General features: G+C 41.9%; 1 protein-coding gene across 1 annotated transcript in view; it reads left to right on the top strand.

Moving 5' to 3' along the window:
* The first annotated feature begins 2,983 nt into the window (after nt 1-2,983).
* kcnh2b (potassium voltage-gated channel, subfamily H (eag-related), member 2b) overlaps nt 2,984-18,058 on the top strand; it is a 500,674-nt gene continuing 485,599 nt past the window's right edge. Inside the window, exon 1 of the mRNA XM_060922448.1 lies at nt 2,984-3,059. Coding sequence (XP_060778431.1) covers nt 2,984-3,059 — 76 coding nt within the window. The remainder of the gene's footprint in view (nt 3,060-18,058) is intronic.

The raw sequence follows: 18,058 nt of genomic DNA, 5'->3' as shown, positions 1-18,058 counted from the left end.
ACTCCACACAGAAAGGCCCCTGTTGGCTACTGGACTCGAACCCAGAACCTTCTTTCTGTGAGGTGACAGTGCTAACCACTACACCACCGTGCTGCCGTATGGGCCATAGGACAAATCAAATTTGCGATCAGACCATATGATTGGTCCTATGGTCTGATGGCAAATTTGATTGGTCACAATGCTGCATTGGGTGAAGTACTTCCATCCATCCATCCATCATCTGTAGCCACTTATCCTGTCCTACAGGGTCACAGGCAAGCTGGAGCCTATCCCAGCTAGCTATGGGTGAGAGGCGGGGTACACCCTGGACAAGTCGCCAGGTCATTGCAGGGCTGACACATAGAAACAAACAACTATTCACACCCACGGTCAATTTAGAGCCACCAGTTAACCTAACCTGCATGTCTTTGGATTGTCGGGGAAACCGGAGCACCCAAAGGAAACCCACGCAGACACGGCGAGAACATGCAAACTCCACACAGAAAGGCCCCCGTCGGCCACTGGACTTGAACCCAGAACCTTCTTGCTGTGAGGCGACAGTGCTAACCACTACACCACCGTATGGGCCATAGGACAAATCAAATTTGTGATCAGACCATATGATTGGTCACAAGATGCTGCATTGGCTAAAGTACTTGCAGTGGGGTTTTGTTGTTTCATCTCATTATCTCTAGCCGCTTTATCCTTCTACAGGGTCGCAGGCAAGCTGGAGCCTATCCCAGCTGACTACGGGCGAAAGGCGGGGTACACCCTGGACAAGTCGCCAGGTCATCACAGGGCTGACACATAGACACAGACAACCATTCACACTCACATTCACACCTACGCTCAATTTAGAGTCACCAGTTAACTTAACCTGCATGTCTTTGGACTGTGGGGGAAACCGGAGTACCCGGAGGAAACCCACGCGGACACGGGGAGAATATGCAAACTCCACACAGAAAGGCCCCCGTCGGCCACTGGACTTGAACCCAGAACCTTCTTGCTGTGAGGCGACAGTGCTAACCACTACACCACCGTATGGGCCATAGGACAAATCAAATTTGTGATCAGACCATATGATTGGTCACAAGATGCTGCATTGGCTAAAGTACTTGCAGTGGGGTTTTGTTGTTTGTTTTTTTTTTAATTCCTGACAGGTTTTTTTTCTGTTTGTGCAATCAAATAAAAATACAATACGAAAGTGTGTGTGTGTGTGTGTGTATACGGTACAACAGGGCAGTTCTTGTCCTGAATCCTGTTTGTATGTGTACTCTGTATATTTTGTCACAAAGACTGGTGAGAGAGAGAGAGACTGGAGGTCGAGAGGAGGAGGAGGAGGAGGGTGTAGCACTGGGAAGCTGGAAGGTCTCACTGGTGGCCTCCCGGCGCGCTCCTGCCTAAATAAGGGAGTCATGAAGGAGAAGGGCACAGAGCTCCCCCTAGCGAATACACCAGATAAAACCCCAACTCCTCTGACCGAGGGAAGCCTGGAAGTGTTTCCCGCCCCTCAAAAAAAAAAAAAAAAAAAACACCATCTCGACCAAACCTGCAAAAACGTCAGATAAATAAATAAATAAATAAGCTATAGGCAGAAATCTAGTTCAGATGATTTCACTGGTGATGAAGCTTATTGCGCTTTTCCGGCTCTGTCCCAAATCAGCCTGATATCTAGCCAATTACTCACCGTGCATGGCTTTGTCCCAAAAGCACATCATACATCACTAATCATAAGATAATAGGGTTGGTGTTCATTCCTCCTCCCACACACACACACACACACTGCTCAGTGAGAGGGTTTGGGACACAGCCCGCCTCTCAGCCTCTTGGTAGGGAAACCCCTCGTCCACGCCACGGTGACGTAGCAGCTCCAGTGTGTGTGGCGGTCAAAACCCTCCAGCTGCATCCATCAACCAAACAAAGCAGCTTTTAAGTCCGTCACGTAGCCTTCACCCACTCACACACACACACCAGTGCAGCAGGGTCCAGGAGCTGGGAGCTGAGGTGAGCCAGCATGCTTTGTGTAACTCTTTTGTTTGGAACCTTTTGCTGAAATGGGCTTCATTATAGTCCAGTAGTTCACTATTGTGTCGCGGTTTCTCTCCTGGCATTAGACTTCAGAGGTGCGGCTCCATGAACAATAGTCTACACCTGCTGATGAAAATGACGCACCTGCTCGTGCATAGTCATAATAATATCAAGAACAATATTTTGCATTGGTTTTGACAGCAAAATAATGCTTATAGTCAAGTCTTTTGTTGTGCGCGTTACTCTGTCTGTTCTTTGTCGGCCCTGATGATATTGATGGACATGTAAAAGGGCATGCAGTAGGTTCGAGTTGGAACATGTGATGATGAGTGTTGGATGAATTTCAGGATGCTGATCTGGCGCTTTTGGTGCGCGCTCTGATGTTTTGTAGCTTGTCCCAGTCCCAGCAGAGAGGAAGGGGTTAAGGAGGTGTCGCCGCTTCCCTCCGCCGCCGCCGGTGTGTCAAACATCTCCAGCGCAACTGACGCGCCTTACGCGCGCGTTTCCGCCTGGGTGGTGGATTCAGAACAAAAAAAAAAAGAAGAGGAAGAAGGAGAAGACGCTCAAAGAGGGACAGAAAGACACAAAACAAACCCTAAAAGCTGGAATTGTGGGTGGTAACAGTAGTTGGAGAGCTCATCCTGAGAGTTGCGCCTCCAAACCTAAATGTCACGAAGTGAGCGCGCAGGCAGCACTTCATCCTGAAGCGAGGAGAGGAGAGAAAGGAGATCAGCTCTTTTGCGTCTTCTTGAAACACACACACACACACACACACACACACACACTAAGAGTCGGAGAAGAACTGAACAGAGGATAAGGCAGAGTGGAAGTGGGTGGAGGTCTGGGCTGAGCGGATGAGCGGCTCGCGGATGAAGTTGTCCGGGCGGCGTGGCGCTCTCTGCTCACCGTGTAGAGGTGCGTGAGGCTCGGCTTCAGCTCCGGAGACGCGCCGCATCCGGACCAGCGCATCATCAGGATGCCGGTGCGACGCGGACACGTGGCGCCCCAGAACACTTTCCTGGATACCATCATCAGGAAATTCGAAAGTCAGAGTAAGTTGAGGCTGTTTATACAACTTCAGTGCATATACTCATTCAGAAAAGAGGATCCAAAAGGGGTTCTTCAAAAGGTATCAGGGGCAAGAACCCTCACAAGTGCCTCCAGCTCCTGTAACCATATGAATGGGGTTCTTGGAAAAAAAAAGTAAAAAACAAACAAACAAAAAACCCATAAATTATTGTTGTTGCTGTTGTTTAACAACAACATCAATAATAATAATAATAATAATAATAATAATAATAATAATAATTATTATTATTATTATTATTATTATTATTATTATTCATCACTACTTATATACACACACAGATATATAATCAGTGTGTGTGTATATATATAAGTAGTGATGAGTAATAATAATAATAATAATAATAATAATACTGATATATATATCTGTAGTGATTATCATTATTATTCAACATCACTACTTTATATCTCATCTCATCTCATCTCATTATCTCTAGCCGCTTTATCCTTCTACAGGGTCGCAGGCAAGCTGGAGCCTATCCCAGCTGACTACGGGCGAAAGGCGGGGTACACCCTGGACAAGTCGCCAGGTCATCACAGGGCTGACACATAGACACAGACAACCATTCACACTCACATTCACACCTATGGTCAATTTAGAGTCACCAGTTAACCTAACCTGCATGTCTTTGGACTGTGGGGGAAACCGGAGCACCCGGAGGAAACCCACGCGGACACGGGGAGAACATGCAAACTCCACACAGAAAGGCCCTCGCCAGCCCTGGGGCTCGAACCCAGGACCTTCTTGCTGTGAGGCGACAGCGCTAACCACTACACCACCGTGCCGCCCACTACTTTATATATATATATATATATATATATATATATATACACACACACACTGATTATATATATGTGTGTGTGTGTATATACACTCTAAAAAAATAATGGGGCCAGTACCGGTTCTTCAGGGTGATGCCATAGAAGAACCTTTTTCAGGGCTTCAAAGAACCGTTCATGCAACAGTTCTTTAAAGAACCATTTAAACCATTTTGTTTGAGCAGTGAAGACAGATTTGTGTAAACATAGCCTATGTGCATTGACCAGCAAATGGTAAGAGAATGCCAGGCTCTGAAGAACCATTTCCAATGTGAAGAACCATTCGCATAATGTAATGGTTCATCACAGAGTTTTGACTCTCCATGGAACCATCCAGAGATTTGAAGAACCACTGAAGCACCTTTATTTTTTTAGTGTATATGTGTGTGTGTGTAGTGATGTTGAATAATAATAATCACGATTGATTGATTATATATATAGTTTGTTTTCTTTCTCTCTTTGTACAGTTGGTTAATTATAATAATAATAAGCCATTTATAATGTTTTTAGAATGCCATACAAATTTGATTTGAGCATATTCATTACATTTTCCCCAATAATCACTCATAATCACGAATGCGAGCATAAGTATGACCTGAGTTCATGCTGACCTGCTCATGCAATAAGTCAAGCATCTCGTAATTAATAAAGAATCCTAAATATGGGACAGATAAATAAATAAATAAAATCTTACTGATGTAGTCAGTGTTAGTGTTAGTCATGGTTCTTATCCAGGCCTCCTGTGGCATTGGCATTTTTATTTATTTATTTATTTATTTATTTATTTAACAAAATGATGTTAACAAGCAGAAATGAATCGCTGAGCATCCGTTTCAGATCAGAATGTTGAAAGTGATCATTAATTATAATTCCTTACAAAGCACTAAACTTGTGCCACCCCCCTTTTTTTTTTGGAAAGAGATATTCGAAATCAGCATAAAATGACTACAGCACTTTCTAAACATCCACCTTTAACAGACTGAGTCAGTGTATTACTCAACATTTTGTGGAACATGAAGATAATTGAAATAGATGAGTCGGGATGAATAAAATGAAATGAGTGGTGTCAGGCAGGGATGCTTATCCAGGAGGGAAATTAGAAATAAGAATGTTTTCCAGCACAGCAGGAGTCGGTATAATCAGTGATCAGTTATAGGACAGGTTGTCTGAAAGATCCATAGGAAGATGTGAGAGATTTCTCTCCTCTGCGACATCCTTCTGTACACATACGACAATTACGACGACAATAACAGTATGTCCAAAGTGCTGAGAAAGGCTGGGTTAACACCTGCTGCTTTTATACCTTTTCTGCCTCCTGTAACAACAAACACAGATGCATGAACACGTTTCCTGCTGAAAGTTGTAACAAATGCAAATTAATGCATTTCACAGATGCAAATTAATGCATTTCACAGATGCAATCTTTTAGAACACAACATAGTTCTAGTATTTTCAAGGACGTTGACATGATGTGAATTACAGAGACTATTCAGTCTAGAACATGCATCCATCTGAGCAAGGATGACAGATTGATGTTTCTTTGTTTTCTCCTTTTTAAAATCACATTCAGAACGAAAATATGAGCTGGGAGATACTTTAAGTTACAATTTGACTTTGCTGATTAGGTTGCGGGTAGTAGTTAGTACTGTTGCCTCACAGCAAGAAGGTCCTGGGTTCGAGCCCAGTGGGCGACGGGGACTTTTCTGTGTGGAGTTTGCATGTTCTCTCCGTGTCTGCGTGGCTTTCCTCCGGGTGCTCCGGTTTCCCCCACAGTCCAAAGACATGCAGGTTAGGCTAATTGGTGGGTCTAAATTAACAGTAGGTGTGAATGTGAGTGTGAATGGTTGTTTGTCTCTGTGTCAGCCCTGCGATGACCCGGCGACTTGTCCAGGGTGTACCCTGCCTCTCACCCATAGTCAGCTGGGATAGGCTCCAGCTTGCCTGTGACCCTGCACAGCAGGATAAGCGGCTGCAGATAATGGATGGATGACTATGGTGAGTTTACAAAGCTGGAAATAGTTAATGCAAAAAAGTGTCAGAGTGCTATCTTCAAAAATGGCAGCAAATCTGAGACTCCAAAAATCCCAGTCTAGCTGAGATACGAGTGACATCAGAGGACTGAGCTTTCCCACTGCATAAACAACACTGGTGTGAGTAATCCTGCAAAAAAACACCTCTCTCGCGCTGCATGTTTGAAGAAGAAAAAAGTGATGTGTGGAAAACGCCTCTGATGTTTTGGGTTTTTGTGTGTGTGGATTTTCCTTTAATATAATTTCTGCTTCAATGTGACTTTCTGACACTGTTAAAATAATTCATTTGGGAGTTGCTTTTACTGTATGTGTTAAGATCTGTTATTACATTTATGACACATTAGATAGAGCTGTACAGAGAATTAAGAGCTTGAAGTCAGTCAGCACAGTTTCAGCTTTGTCCTTGGGGGCACCTGTGTTCTCGTCTCTGAGATGGACTCGTACTATCAGGAACACTTGAGTATCCTCAAGATATTGACTTTCCTCAGATAGTCAGTCTCAGGATTATTATTAAACTGATTTATTTTTAAATTCCCTTCAGTGGGCCAATTTCTTCTGTACAGTATATGGCCAGGGGATTTAAGGAGTTTCATATTTTATAGTTTGATTAATACTTGTGTGTGTGTGTGTGTGTGTGTGTGTGTGTGTGTAATGTGCTATCTGTTATAGACATCTGTTGTGCTGACCTGGGCCCTGTGCTGGATATTATTCTTTAGACTAAAGCAGAAAACTGTTCCTGGGCCAGTACATTTGTGTCAAGGTTTTTTTTTCTTCAAAAAAGTTGAGATATGCACTGCTAGTTTTAGCTCAGTTTTAAACAATACTCTTAAAGGACCCATGGCATGGTGGTTTGTTGATGCTTTAAACGGGCTCGTGGAGGTTTCCGGATGTTATATCCGCAGCCTTTCTCGAAATGAACCCTCGGCACGTAGATATAGCCTCCTGGGAGAAAGCCCCATTTCAGCGCTTTTCCCAGTGCGTCGTTTTGCTAATGAGAAGCAGGAGGCGGGGAAGGGTAGAGGGTGGGGGCGGGTCTTATCATTAATATTCATGACATGTAAACGTGTTACCTCTGATTGGCTAACAGCACTGTGACGCTACCTCCAGTGGGTCAGAACAAGCGGATGTGGGTGTCTTACTATGGCGAGAGAGAAGGAACAAACTGCGAAGGGAAAAATACCGCTCGCTGACGTCATTAAGGTGCGACGCTAGGAAATAAAATAAATTCAACAAATGTTTGGGTTTTTACTGAACAAACAAATAAAATGAATGAGTGACTTAAAAAAAGAATGTGGGTGTCTTTGTAAAAACTGCTTTGATTGGCTATTATAACAGAGCATGCTGCATGCTTTTTGGTTTTGTACCGCAGAGTACCTGGCTAACTGCAGGAAGCGGTTAGCTGCACAGCTAATGTAGCCATTGCAAGGCTAACGTGGCACCGATTTTAAAACACGGCAAAACGACTTAACAGTTATACACTTACTTGTTCGGTGTTTGTGGCTGATGCGGCAGGGATGCTTGGTACGGACCCAGGCTTCAGTGACAATTGATGTGCAAAACCTGCCCTGTACTGTCCCAAGTTGTGGAAACATTCATCAGGAAAATGCTTCCGACAAACATACACTGTCTTAGGTAGACTCGACGGCGTATTATTGGAGTAAATAAAATTAAGCCACTGCGTCTTCAGGGGTTCTCCCATCGGCAGTAAAAACAGACTCCTTTCTGTGTTGTCACATCCATGTACAGCGCAATTTCCATGTTTCGCTCGCTTAGGTGATGCCATGTTGTTGTGTCCTCTATGGTCTCCTCACTACAACTGGGCGGGCAATTCATACAGTGGGTGGGAATCCAGGGGGGGGCGTGGGGATCATCTCCCTTGCTGACGTAGTAAAGGGAAGAGCTTATCAACGCGCCGTTTTGACGCGCCATTCTCAAATGTTGGGCATAGTTTGATTTACACATTATGAAATTTCTAGCCACTGGGGTGACTTAAGAAGGTCAGAGGAACTCATTTTAACGTTAAAAAACCTCAAAGTGAAAATTTCATGCTATGGGACCTTTAAGCAAACTTTCTATTTTCATTATATTTTAATATAATGATTCATAATTAAATATTAGTTTGAGCAATACATAACAAACAGTGATGTAACAGACTATGTTGCTTGTGTATTAGGTAGTCCAATTTTATGTAACTATTCTTGCTGGATTTAGCTTTCCATGCGTTGGCTTAATAAATATATAGTCCAAAACCATTGTCTGCTTGATGGTCTCAATTACCAACAGCATAAACTTCAGGGAACATAAATTAGTCCCGCTAAAGTGGATTCAGTGAAGTGAAATCTGATTGCTTCTAATTAGTATAGACATGCACATAACATCAAACAATACTTACCTGTCAGCACTAAATACAGTGCCCTCTACATTTATTGGCACCCCTTGTAAAGATTAGTGAAAAGGGTTAGAAAAAAACCTGCCTTTTGGTGAAGTTGTGTCATCTCACACTGAAAAAAATGAGAAAAATCCAACCTTTAATTGAAAAAAAAATTATTTCAAGAAAAACAAATCCCTCATCAAGAAATAATTATTTTCAACAAAAATACATCTGCCATTATTACTGGTACCCCTGGAAATGATTGTGAACACAATGTAACTGAAGCATGTTTCCCATTTAAATTGTACATTTGTGAGTTGACTGGTGTGTGTAGGAACTTTCAGGCTGTAATCCTTGACTTTTTGATTAACTGGGGGACAAATATGAGGTGACACAGAGGCCAAATCACCTTAGACATCCATCCACATGGGAAAGATAAGAGAACACACAAACCAAATGAGGGAGAAGTGTGTTGACCTTCATAAATCAGGGAATGGGTATATATTAAAAGTGGACACCAACTGGAACTGTAACAAACTTGCCTGGAAGAGGTCCTACGTTTATTTTGCTCCCACATACAGTGAGGAGGAGGGTAAGAGAGGCAAAAACCCCCCCAAAACAACAACAACAACAACAAAAAGCCAAGGATCACTGTTGGTGAATTATAAGAAAAAGTAAAATCTTGGGGTTTCCAAGTCTCCAAAACCACCATCAGATGCCACCTCCATGCCAACCTTCCTATTTGGAAGGTTTTCCAGAAAAAAAAATCCTTTTCTGTCAGTGAACCACAAACGTAAGCACCTGAAGTCTGTGATACGCTACTACAACTTTGACTGGAACCGTGTTCTATGGTCTGATGGAACAAAAATGGAGCTTTTCAGCAAAAAAACACTCAAGGTGGGTTTGGTGTAAAAAGAAGGATGGCTGTAATGAAAATAACCCGATCCCAACTGTAAAATATGGTGGAAGTTTTGTGATGTTTTGGGGCTGTTTTTCCTCCAAAGGTTCTGGAAACCTTGTTAGGGTATATGGCATCATAGACTCCGTGAAATCCAGGACATTTTAAATTAAACTCTGGCTGCCTCTGCCAGGAAACTAAAACAGGGTCATCACTGGATTTTCCAGCAGGACAATGATCTAAAGCATATGTCCAAATCAATACAAAAATGGTTCGCTGACCACAGAATCAAGAATTACATGCTATCAAGTCACGTTACCCTCATTTGTTTAAATTCTTATGAATTCCTATTATTTGGAATGCACCCGTAACATCAATATTAGGACACGGTATATTTAAGGATGGTGATAGCTGAATTTCTCCTTTCATTTTAGTCACAAGTGTTTGAGATTTATGGTTGATTTGAAAATTCCACTATACTATTCTGAATGGTTGCCATTCTGATAATGAGTAAAAGTTTATTTGAAGTTTAAAATTAGTTTATTCATTGACCACCTACCTGATATTATAAAGTCCTTATTGACTCCCCTTTCAGCAAAGGAAAATACTCCAAAAAACACTTCTATAATGCCATGTCCTTCAAGGGCACCTTAATACTGTGATAGCAATTTCATTAGAAATGTCACAATTTGGGGGCATCATGACTCAGTTGGATAAGGCACCATACCATAAATCCAGGGACCTGGGTTTGATTCTGACCTGAGGTTATTTCCTGATCCCTCTCTATCTCCTGTTCATTTCCTGTCTCTATCCTATCCAATAAAGGTGAAAAAAAGCCCAAAGAAATGTCACAATTTGCATATTGTATATTAGGGTTATGACTGTGGAAAGTGTTTTCAAAATTTCTACTTTCCTGATGTTGCATTTGGTGAACTTTTACTCATCTATTACTTTTTTGAAGTTATATAGGGAGGTTTTTGCATGACCCAATAAAATAAGGGAGGTTTTTGCATGACCCAATAAAAATAACTTCAAAAAAGTAATATATGAGTAAAAGTTCACCAAATGCAACATCAGGAAAGTAGAAATTTTGAAAACACTTTCACAGTCATAACCCTATTGTATATCCTATTCTGCCTCACAGTACAAGAGCTTGCTGTACTGTACAATTTCCATTTTATCGCTAACTTGTGAATTGATTTATGTTTGTATGTGTAAAATGTACAGTGTCTTGCAAAAGTATTCATCCCCTTCTGTGTTTGTCCTGTTTTGTCACATTACAAGCTGGAATTAAAATGGGATTTTGGGGGGTTAGCAACATTTGATTTACACAACCTGCCTACCACTTGAAAGGTGCACATATATATATATATATTTTTTTTTTATTGTGACACAAACAAAAATTAAGATGAAAAAAACAGAAATCTGGAGTGTACATAGATATTCACCCCCAAAGTCAGTACTTTGTAGAGCTACCTTTTGCTGCAATTACAGCTGCAAGTCTCTTGGGGTGTGTCTCTATTAGCTTAGCACATCGAGCCACTGGGATTTTTGCCCATTCCTCAAGGCAAAACTGCTCCAACTCCTTCAAGTTAGATGGGTTGTGTTGGTGTACAGCAATCTTCAAGTTATGCCACAGATTCTCAATTGGATTGAGGTCTGGGCTTTGGTTAGGCCATTCCAAGACATTTAAACGTTTCCTTTTAAACCACTCCAGTGTAGCTTTAGCAGTATGTTTAGGGTCATTGTCCTGCTGGAAAGTGAACCTTCATCCCAGTCTCAAACCTCTGGCTAATGCAAACAGGATTTCCTCCAGAATTGCCCTGTATTTAGTGCCATCCATCTTTACCTGCAGATGAAAAACATCCCCACAGCATGATGCTGCCACCACCATGCTTCATTGTAGGAATGGTGTTCTCAGGGTGTTGGGTTTGTGCCCATGATGGCCAAAAAGATCAATTTTAGTCTCATTTGACTCTTCTTCCATGTGTTTGGGGAGTCTGCCACATGCTGTTGGGCAAACTCCAAATGTGTTTACATTTTTTTTTCTTTAAGCAATGGCTTTTTTCTGGCCACTCATCCATAAAGCCCTGCTCTGTGGAGTGTATGGCTTAAAGTAGTCCTATGGACAGATACTTCCATCTCCATTGTAGATCTTTGCAGCTCCTTCAGTGTTATCTTTGGTGTCTTTGCTGCATCTCTGATTAATGCCCTCCTTGCCTGGTCTGAGAGTTTTGATGGGTGGCCTTCTCTTGTCAGGTTTGTAGTGGTGCCATATTCTTTCCATTTTGCTATAATGGATTTAATGGTGCTCCCTGGGATATTCAAAGTTTGGGATATTTTTTATAACCCAACCCTGATCTATATTTCCTCCTGTTTGGAGGCTCCTTGGTTTTCATGTTGCTTGCTTAGTAGTGTAGCAGAGTCAGGGTCCTTCCAGAACACGTTGATTTATACATGCATCATGTGACAGATCATGTGACACTTTGATTGCACACAGGTGGATCTTAATCAACTAATTTTGTGACTTATGAAGTGAATTGGTTGGACCAACTCTTATTTAGGGGTTTCATACAAAATGGGGTGAATACCTATGCACACTCCAGATTTCTGGGGTTTTTCTTCATCTTAATTATTATTTGTGTCACAATAAAACAACAATTCGCACCTTTATAGTGGTCGGCATGGGTCACCCCCCAAAAAATCAATTTTAATCCCAGCTTATAATGCAAGAAAACAGGACAAACACCAAGAGGGATGAATACTTTTGCAAGACACTGTATATTCTCGAGACCTCTCAGTAGTATCAGGGTGAAAATGAAGGATCAGAAAATCAAAGATATACCCAGCAAAATTCAGCGTTTATGTGACGACATATTTCATGATGCATAATTAATTGAGCAGACATTATTCACTCTGTCATCAGCTCGTGGCGCTCTAGTAATCCCAGGAAAGCCGCCAAATATTGATGGGTATCTTTTTTTTGCTTTGCGAGACACCGAGGAGCCGTGACGATATTATTGCACATACATTATTTATTGATGCTTTCTTAATGCATTGATAATGAATATCGTTACTCTCATTGAGAATTTGTTTTCACAGGAGTATTTTTTTTTAGCAGTGCAATAAATCTAGTTTGTGTCATTTAATCATTAATGGCAACATCGATATGAAGTGCTTTACTGTTTGACCTTTCTTGCTTTCTTTTACCTGCTTATTTATGCGGTATATTCTGTTCTTAAAAAAAGATTGCTGATACTTATTTTCTAATATGAAGTTGCTTTGACTGTTGTTTTACTAGTAGGCTATCGTTTAGAATGCATCACTGAAATGCCAATTTTATTCCGAAAGAAATTGTGCAGTTCTAGATATATTTTAACAGTAGTAATGCTTTCTTTATGCTTTCAGTTGCCTTTTACCACACAAGCCAAGCTGCCAAGGTCTTTGTCCTTTTTAGTTCATCCTCTAGTAAAAGACATTTCCCCTCACCCAAAACAAACCTTATTTTTACATGGCACTCCATTGCACTTTTGACCCCATTTGTGATCAATGCTTTAAACTCATCATGCCACACATGATGTATATCTCCAGGCACATGGTTATCACGTTAAATCGTTTTCTGTAGGGCAACATCTGGATTCACCTGACTCCAATTAGATGTGTGTAGAGTGGGAGAACCAGGGGAGGATATTAAACACTGCACCATGTGCACAAACATAACCATCACCAGGGCAACTATTCAGAGCACAGATACAGGATTCGTTTCCTGGGGGGACATCCTACAACACTGACTTAACCATCAGATTCTCTTCGCTACTTTGCAGTGGATGTCTGCTTTGAGACAGATGTGCTAGATGGTTGGATATTGATAGTAGTGAATTTGTAAAATGTTTCAAAATGCTTTAAAACACTTTTTGCATATCTTATCTTCAACTCAGTTCATAGCTATAGTTATGTAAATAGACACGCAAAAGCCATTTACATGCTTGTGATGGCAAGCTGTGAATGCAAAAGCTGTTTATATTACAGTCATTTTGAATTACTATCATGTTATCTTTCTACTCTTTGGTCAAAACGTCTTGAATATAATCCATGTAATATCAATGTTACTTTAAACCTTTTTGATAAAAAGAGACATTATTCCAATTCCATCCATCCATTATCTGTAGCTGCTTATCCTGTTCTACAGGGTTGCAGGCAAGCTGGAGCCTATCCCAGCTGACTATGGGCAAAAGGCGGGGTACACCCTGGACAAGTCGCCAGGTCATCACAGGGCTGACACATAGAGACAAACAACCATTCACACTCATTCACACCTACAGTCAATTTAGGTGGGGTTTACATTAGACCGTATCAGTGGATCATCAGATTAACGTTTTTAAAACGATTATCGTGCACACAGCAACGCCAATACACGATTCGCGTGCACACAGCAACGCCAATACACGGATACACTCGGCTCCGCAGGCATCCTGCGCGCCAAATCACTCCGCCCTGAACAGCGAGTGCCCTCTGGAGGGTGCACACTCCGGCCCTGCGCAGCTCACAGAGCGCGTGAGTGAAGCGCACGAGCAGTGATTCGGGACTGAGCCGCTGTGTGTGTGATCCCAGTGCATATCGGGCATACGCGTCACTTACCACTTGCAAGTGGAAGGATGGCAAGCCTAAAGACAATCATAACTACACAATGGGCAGTATTTGCATCAGTATTTGTAGTATTTTCATACTTTTGTACTCTTTAATGAAAGGTGATACAAGGCGGAAGTCCGCGCCGTTTTTCAGCAGTCGCGTCACATGACCAACGCCAGCGAATCAGGAAGGTGGATGTCACAGTGACGTTGTCCAATGACGACGCCAGCTAGAGCTCAGCACAGCGTATCCGCGTATTCTCAATGTTTACACAGCACCGGACCAGACACGATCTGGATTGAATACGTGGACCATGGCAGATTCCCGTTTCCCGGCGTTTCCAGGCGTTTTAATGTAAACGGACAGTGCATCCGTGAAGAAATCGAGACAGATACGGTCTAATGTAAACTTGGCCTTAGAGTCACCAGTTAACCTAACCTGCATGTCTTTGGACTGTGGGGGAAACCGGAGCACCCGGAGGAAACCCACACAGACATGGGGAGAACATGCAAACTCCGCACAGAAAGGCCCCCGTCGGCCGCTGGGTTGAAACCCAGGACCTTCTTGCTGTGAGGTGACAGTGCTAACCACTACACCACCATGCTGCCAGAGACATTATTCAAAGACCATAAATATTATAACATGGCATTCTACTCTATTCAATCAATCTTAAATATTTGTTGTTGGTTTATTTTTACCTAAGCAGATGATATGTTTATTCTGCAGGGTCTTAAATCCACCTCTCGTCATTCAACCCAATCTGTCAGCTGAGCATGACTTCTGTTCCTTGATTTGCCTCCTTTTTTTCAATTTTCTTCTTCTAAACACTCTGCTTTGTGTCTAACTGCTGCAGAGTGACATGATTAGAGCTAGGAGGTGTAAGGAGATCTGGACAGACAGAAACGAGAGGCCGGGAGGTGCTAAATCCCCCTGGCACTCCACAGTTCTCCTTACTGTGATGAAAGGTGCTGCATTTTACATCCTTGTAAAAATGTAATGGCTCCTTCCACCTGCTTCACTCTCACTGCTGCTACTTTGAGTTTGTGAAAAGGATCTGCCAGGGCCTTTAAATTTTGAGGTCATACCTGGAACTCATTTGTACAAGATTGGGTTGTAAACTGATTGAACTATTTGCATTTTTATAATACAGGGTGTCCCAGAAGTTAGGGGGCACCTGTAAATCAATAGACCATACACAGTTGCCCCCTAACTTCTGGGACACCCTGTATATGTATACCTGAATACAAATCACATTTAAACATTTAAGATTCTGTCCTATACTTTTAATCACTTGACATACAGTAAATGTCATAAAATGCATTTCCTTAAAGTTTTGGCAAAATTGCTCAAAGTATAAAAATGAATCTGAAGAAACATGTACAGTGCCTTGCAAAAGTATTCACCCCCTTGGCTTTTTACCTATTTTGTTACATTCAATCAAAGTCCTTCCCATGCCATATGGCGGCGCCGATCTCCATTTCTGTAGCCCTCGGCCTCTCGCCTATTATATAGCTAGAGTTACAGTGGGGGGCTAGTCCTCTGGTAACCGTGAGAGTTTGACTCCCCACTCGCATCTGTATTGCAGCATGCCTTGCCAGACTGCAGTAGGTACCATTTTTATGATGGTGTTTGGTATGACCCAACCGTGAGTAGAACTCACGATCGAGAGGCAGACATGCTAACCACTAGGCCAACTCGCGGTGACATTACAATCTGTAATTTAAATGTTTTTTTTTTTTTTAATCTGAATTTTATGTAATAGATCTGCACAGAATAGTCTAAGTTGGTGAAGTGAAATGAGAAAAATATTTACATAAAAAAACCCTGAAAATTGGTGTGTGCATATGTATTCACCCCCTTTGCTATGAAGCCCCTAAAAAGTTCTGGTGCAACCAATTACTTTCAGAAGTCACATAATTCATGAAATAAAGTCCACCTGTATGCACTCTAAGTGCCACATGATCGGTCAGTGTGTATATATAGACCTTTTCTGAAAGGCCCCAGAGGCTGCAACACCACAAAGCAAGAGGCACCACTAACCAAACAACACCATGCAGACTAAGGAGCTCCCCAAACAAGTCAGGGACAAAGTTGTTGAGAAGTACAAGTCAGGGTTGGGTTATAAAAAATATCCAAATCTTTGATGATCCCCCGGAGCACCATCAAATCCAACATCATCAAATGGAAAGAACATGGTACCACAGCAAACCTGACAAGAAAGGACCGCCTACCACAACTCACGGACCGGGCAAGGAGGGCATTAATCAGAGAGGCAGCACGGAGACCAAAGGTAACCCTGAAGGAGCTGCAGAGTTCCACAGCGGAGATGGGAGTATCTGTCCATCAGACCACAATAAGCCGTACACTCCACAGAGTGGGGCTTTATGGAAGAGTGGCCAGAAAAAAGTCATTGCTTAAGAAAACACGTTTGGAGTTTGCCCAACAGCATGTGGCAGACTCCCCAAACACATGGAAGAAGATTCTTTGGTCAAATGAGACTAAAATGTAACTTTTTGGCCATCATGGGAAATGCCATGTGTGGCGCAAACCCAACACCCTGAGAACACCATTCCTACAGTGAAGCATGGTGGTGGCAGCATCATGCTGTGGCAATATTTTTCATCTGCAGGGACAGGAAAGCTGGTCAGGACTGAAGGAAAGATGGATGGCACTAAATACAGGGAAATTCTGGAGGAAAACCTGTTTGAATCAGCCAGAGGTTTGAGACTGGGATGAAGGTTCATGTTCCATCAGGACAATGACCCTAAACATACTGCTAAAGCTCCACTGGAGTGGTTTAAAGGGAAACATTTAAATGTGTTGGAATGGCCTAGTCAAAACCCAGACCTCAATCCAATTGAGAATATGCGGTCAGACTTGAAAACTGTGTTCACCAGTGGAGCCCATCCAACTTGAAGGAGCTGGAGCAGTTTTGCCTTGAGGAATAGGCAAAAATCCCAGTGGCTAGATGTGGCAAGCTAATAGAGACTTATCCAAAGCAACTTGCAGCAATAAGTGCCGCAAAAGATGGCTCTACAAAGTACTGAAATTCGGAGGATGAATAGTTATGCCTGTGGAAGTTTTGCTATTTTGTCCAATTTGTTGTTTGCTTCACAATAAAAAAAAAAAATCACATCTTCAAAGTTGTAGGCATGTTCTGTAAATGAAATGTTGCAAACCCTCAAACAATCCATTTTAATTCCAGGTTTTGAGGCAACAAAACCTGAAAAATGCCAAGGGGGTGAATACTTTTGCAAGGCACTGTACTTTTTGTATGACTTTCAAAAATCAAACATAATCAGTGACTGATGGTCATGCTGTTGATGATACTATCCATACTACCTATCGGTCACTCAGGTTAACTGTTATGGAACAATTACGATTGAGCCACAGCATGAGGTCGTAGCATAGGTATAAAACTCTTATGTTTTGAGGATATTAAATGGCGGTGCGAAGATATGAAGTTTATCTTTGAGTGAGCGAAGTGAAGAAGTGACATATTTTTCAACATGAGAAGATAAACTTCATATCTTCGTGCCACCAAGTAATGTTCTTTATATTATACAGACACATCCACAAAAAATATGCAAGTGAATCAAAAGAATTTTAATTGTGAACCGGTTCACTATTTTGACAACGTGCGTCCAGTCAGCGGAAAAACACTGGGAGTGACGTCATCAGAGTGAAATATCTGAAATTATTATACATACAGGACACTTTTTCCATGAAATAAAAACATGTATTATATTCCCTTCAAGCGGGTTTCATTCATTTGGTTTGAGAGCATGCAATATTGTGAGCATATCGCTTATCCTACATGTATTACATCACTCTATCCAATGGAGAATAAGCGTTGAATATGGTTTACGATACTGCACGGTTGTCAAGACAAAATGATGTCACACATCGGAGTTGATGTGAATATCCAATGAGAAGGTTTACTGCTGTGAATGCGCAGAAGTATTTATTTGCCAGGAAAAAGAAAGACATGTTGAACACCTGAAAGGCTACCAAAACTTCATTAGATATTCTTCACGCATATTTACAAGCAGTGGTGAACCATTACTGTTAGAGCTGGGACTTCAGCTCAGCCAAAACTTAGCCAGACACACCAAAAAAGCAATAGGGCAAAGGATTTTGCAAGGGATTAGTGGCAGGTTGCCAGGTAGCTCCATTGTGTGTAGCTGTTGATTTCATCTCATCTCATTATCTCTAGCC

Source organism: Neoarius graeffei, chromosome 5, assembly GCF_027579695.1.
Source record: "Neoarius graeffei isolate fNeoGra1 chromosome 5, fNeoGra1.pri, whole genome shotgun sequence".
NCBI lineage: Eukaryota > Metazoa > Chordata > Actinopteri > Siluriformes > Ariidae > Neoarius > Neoarius graeffei.
Note: the sequence above shows the minus strand (reverse complement) of the source record. Positions and strands in the feature narration are given on the sequence as shown.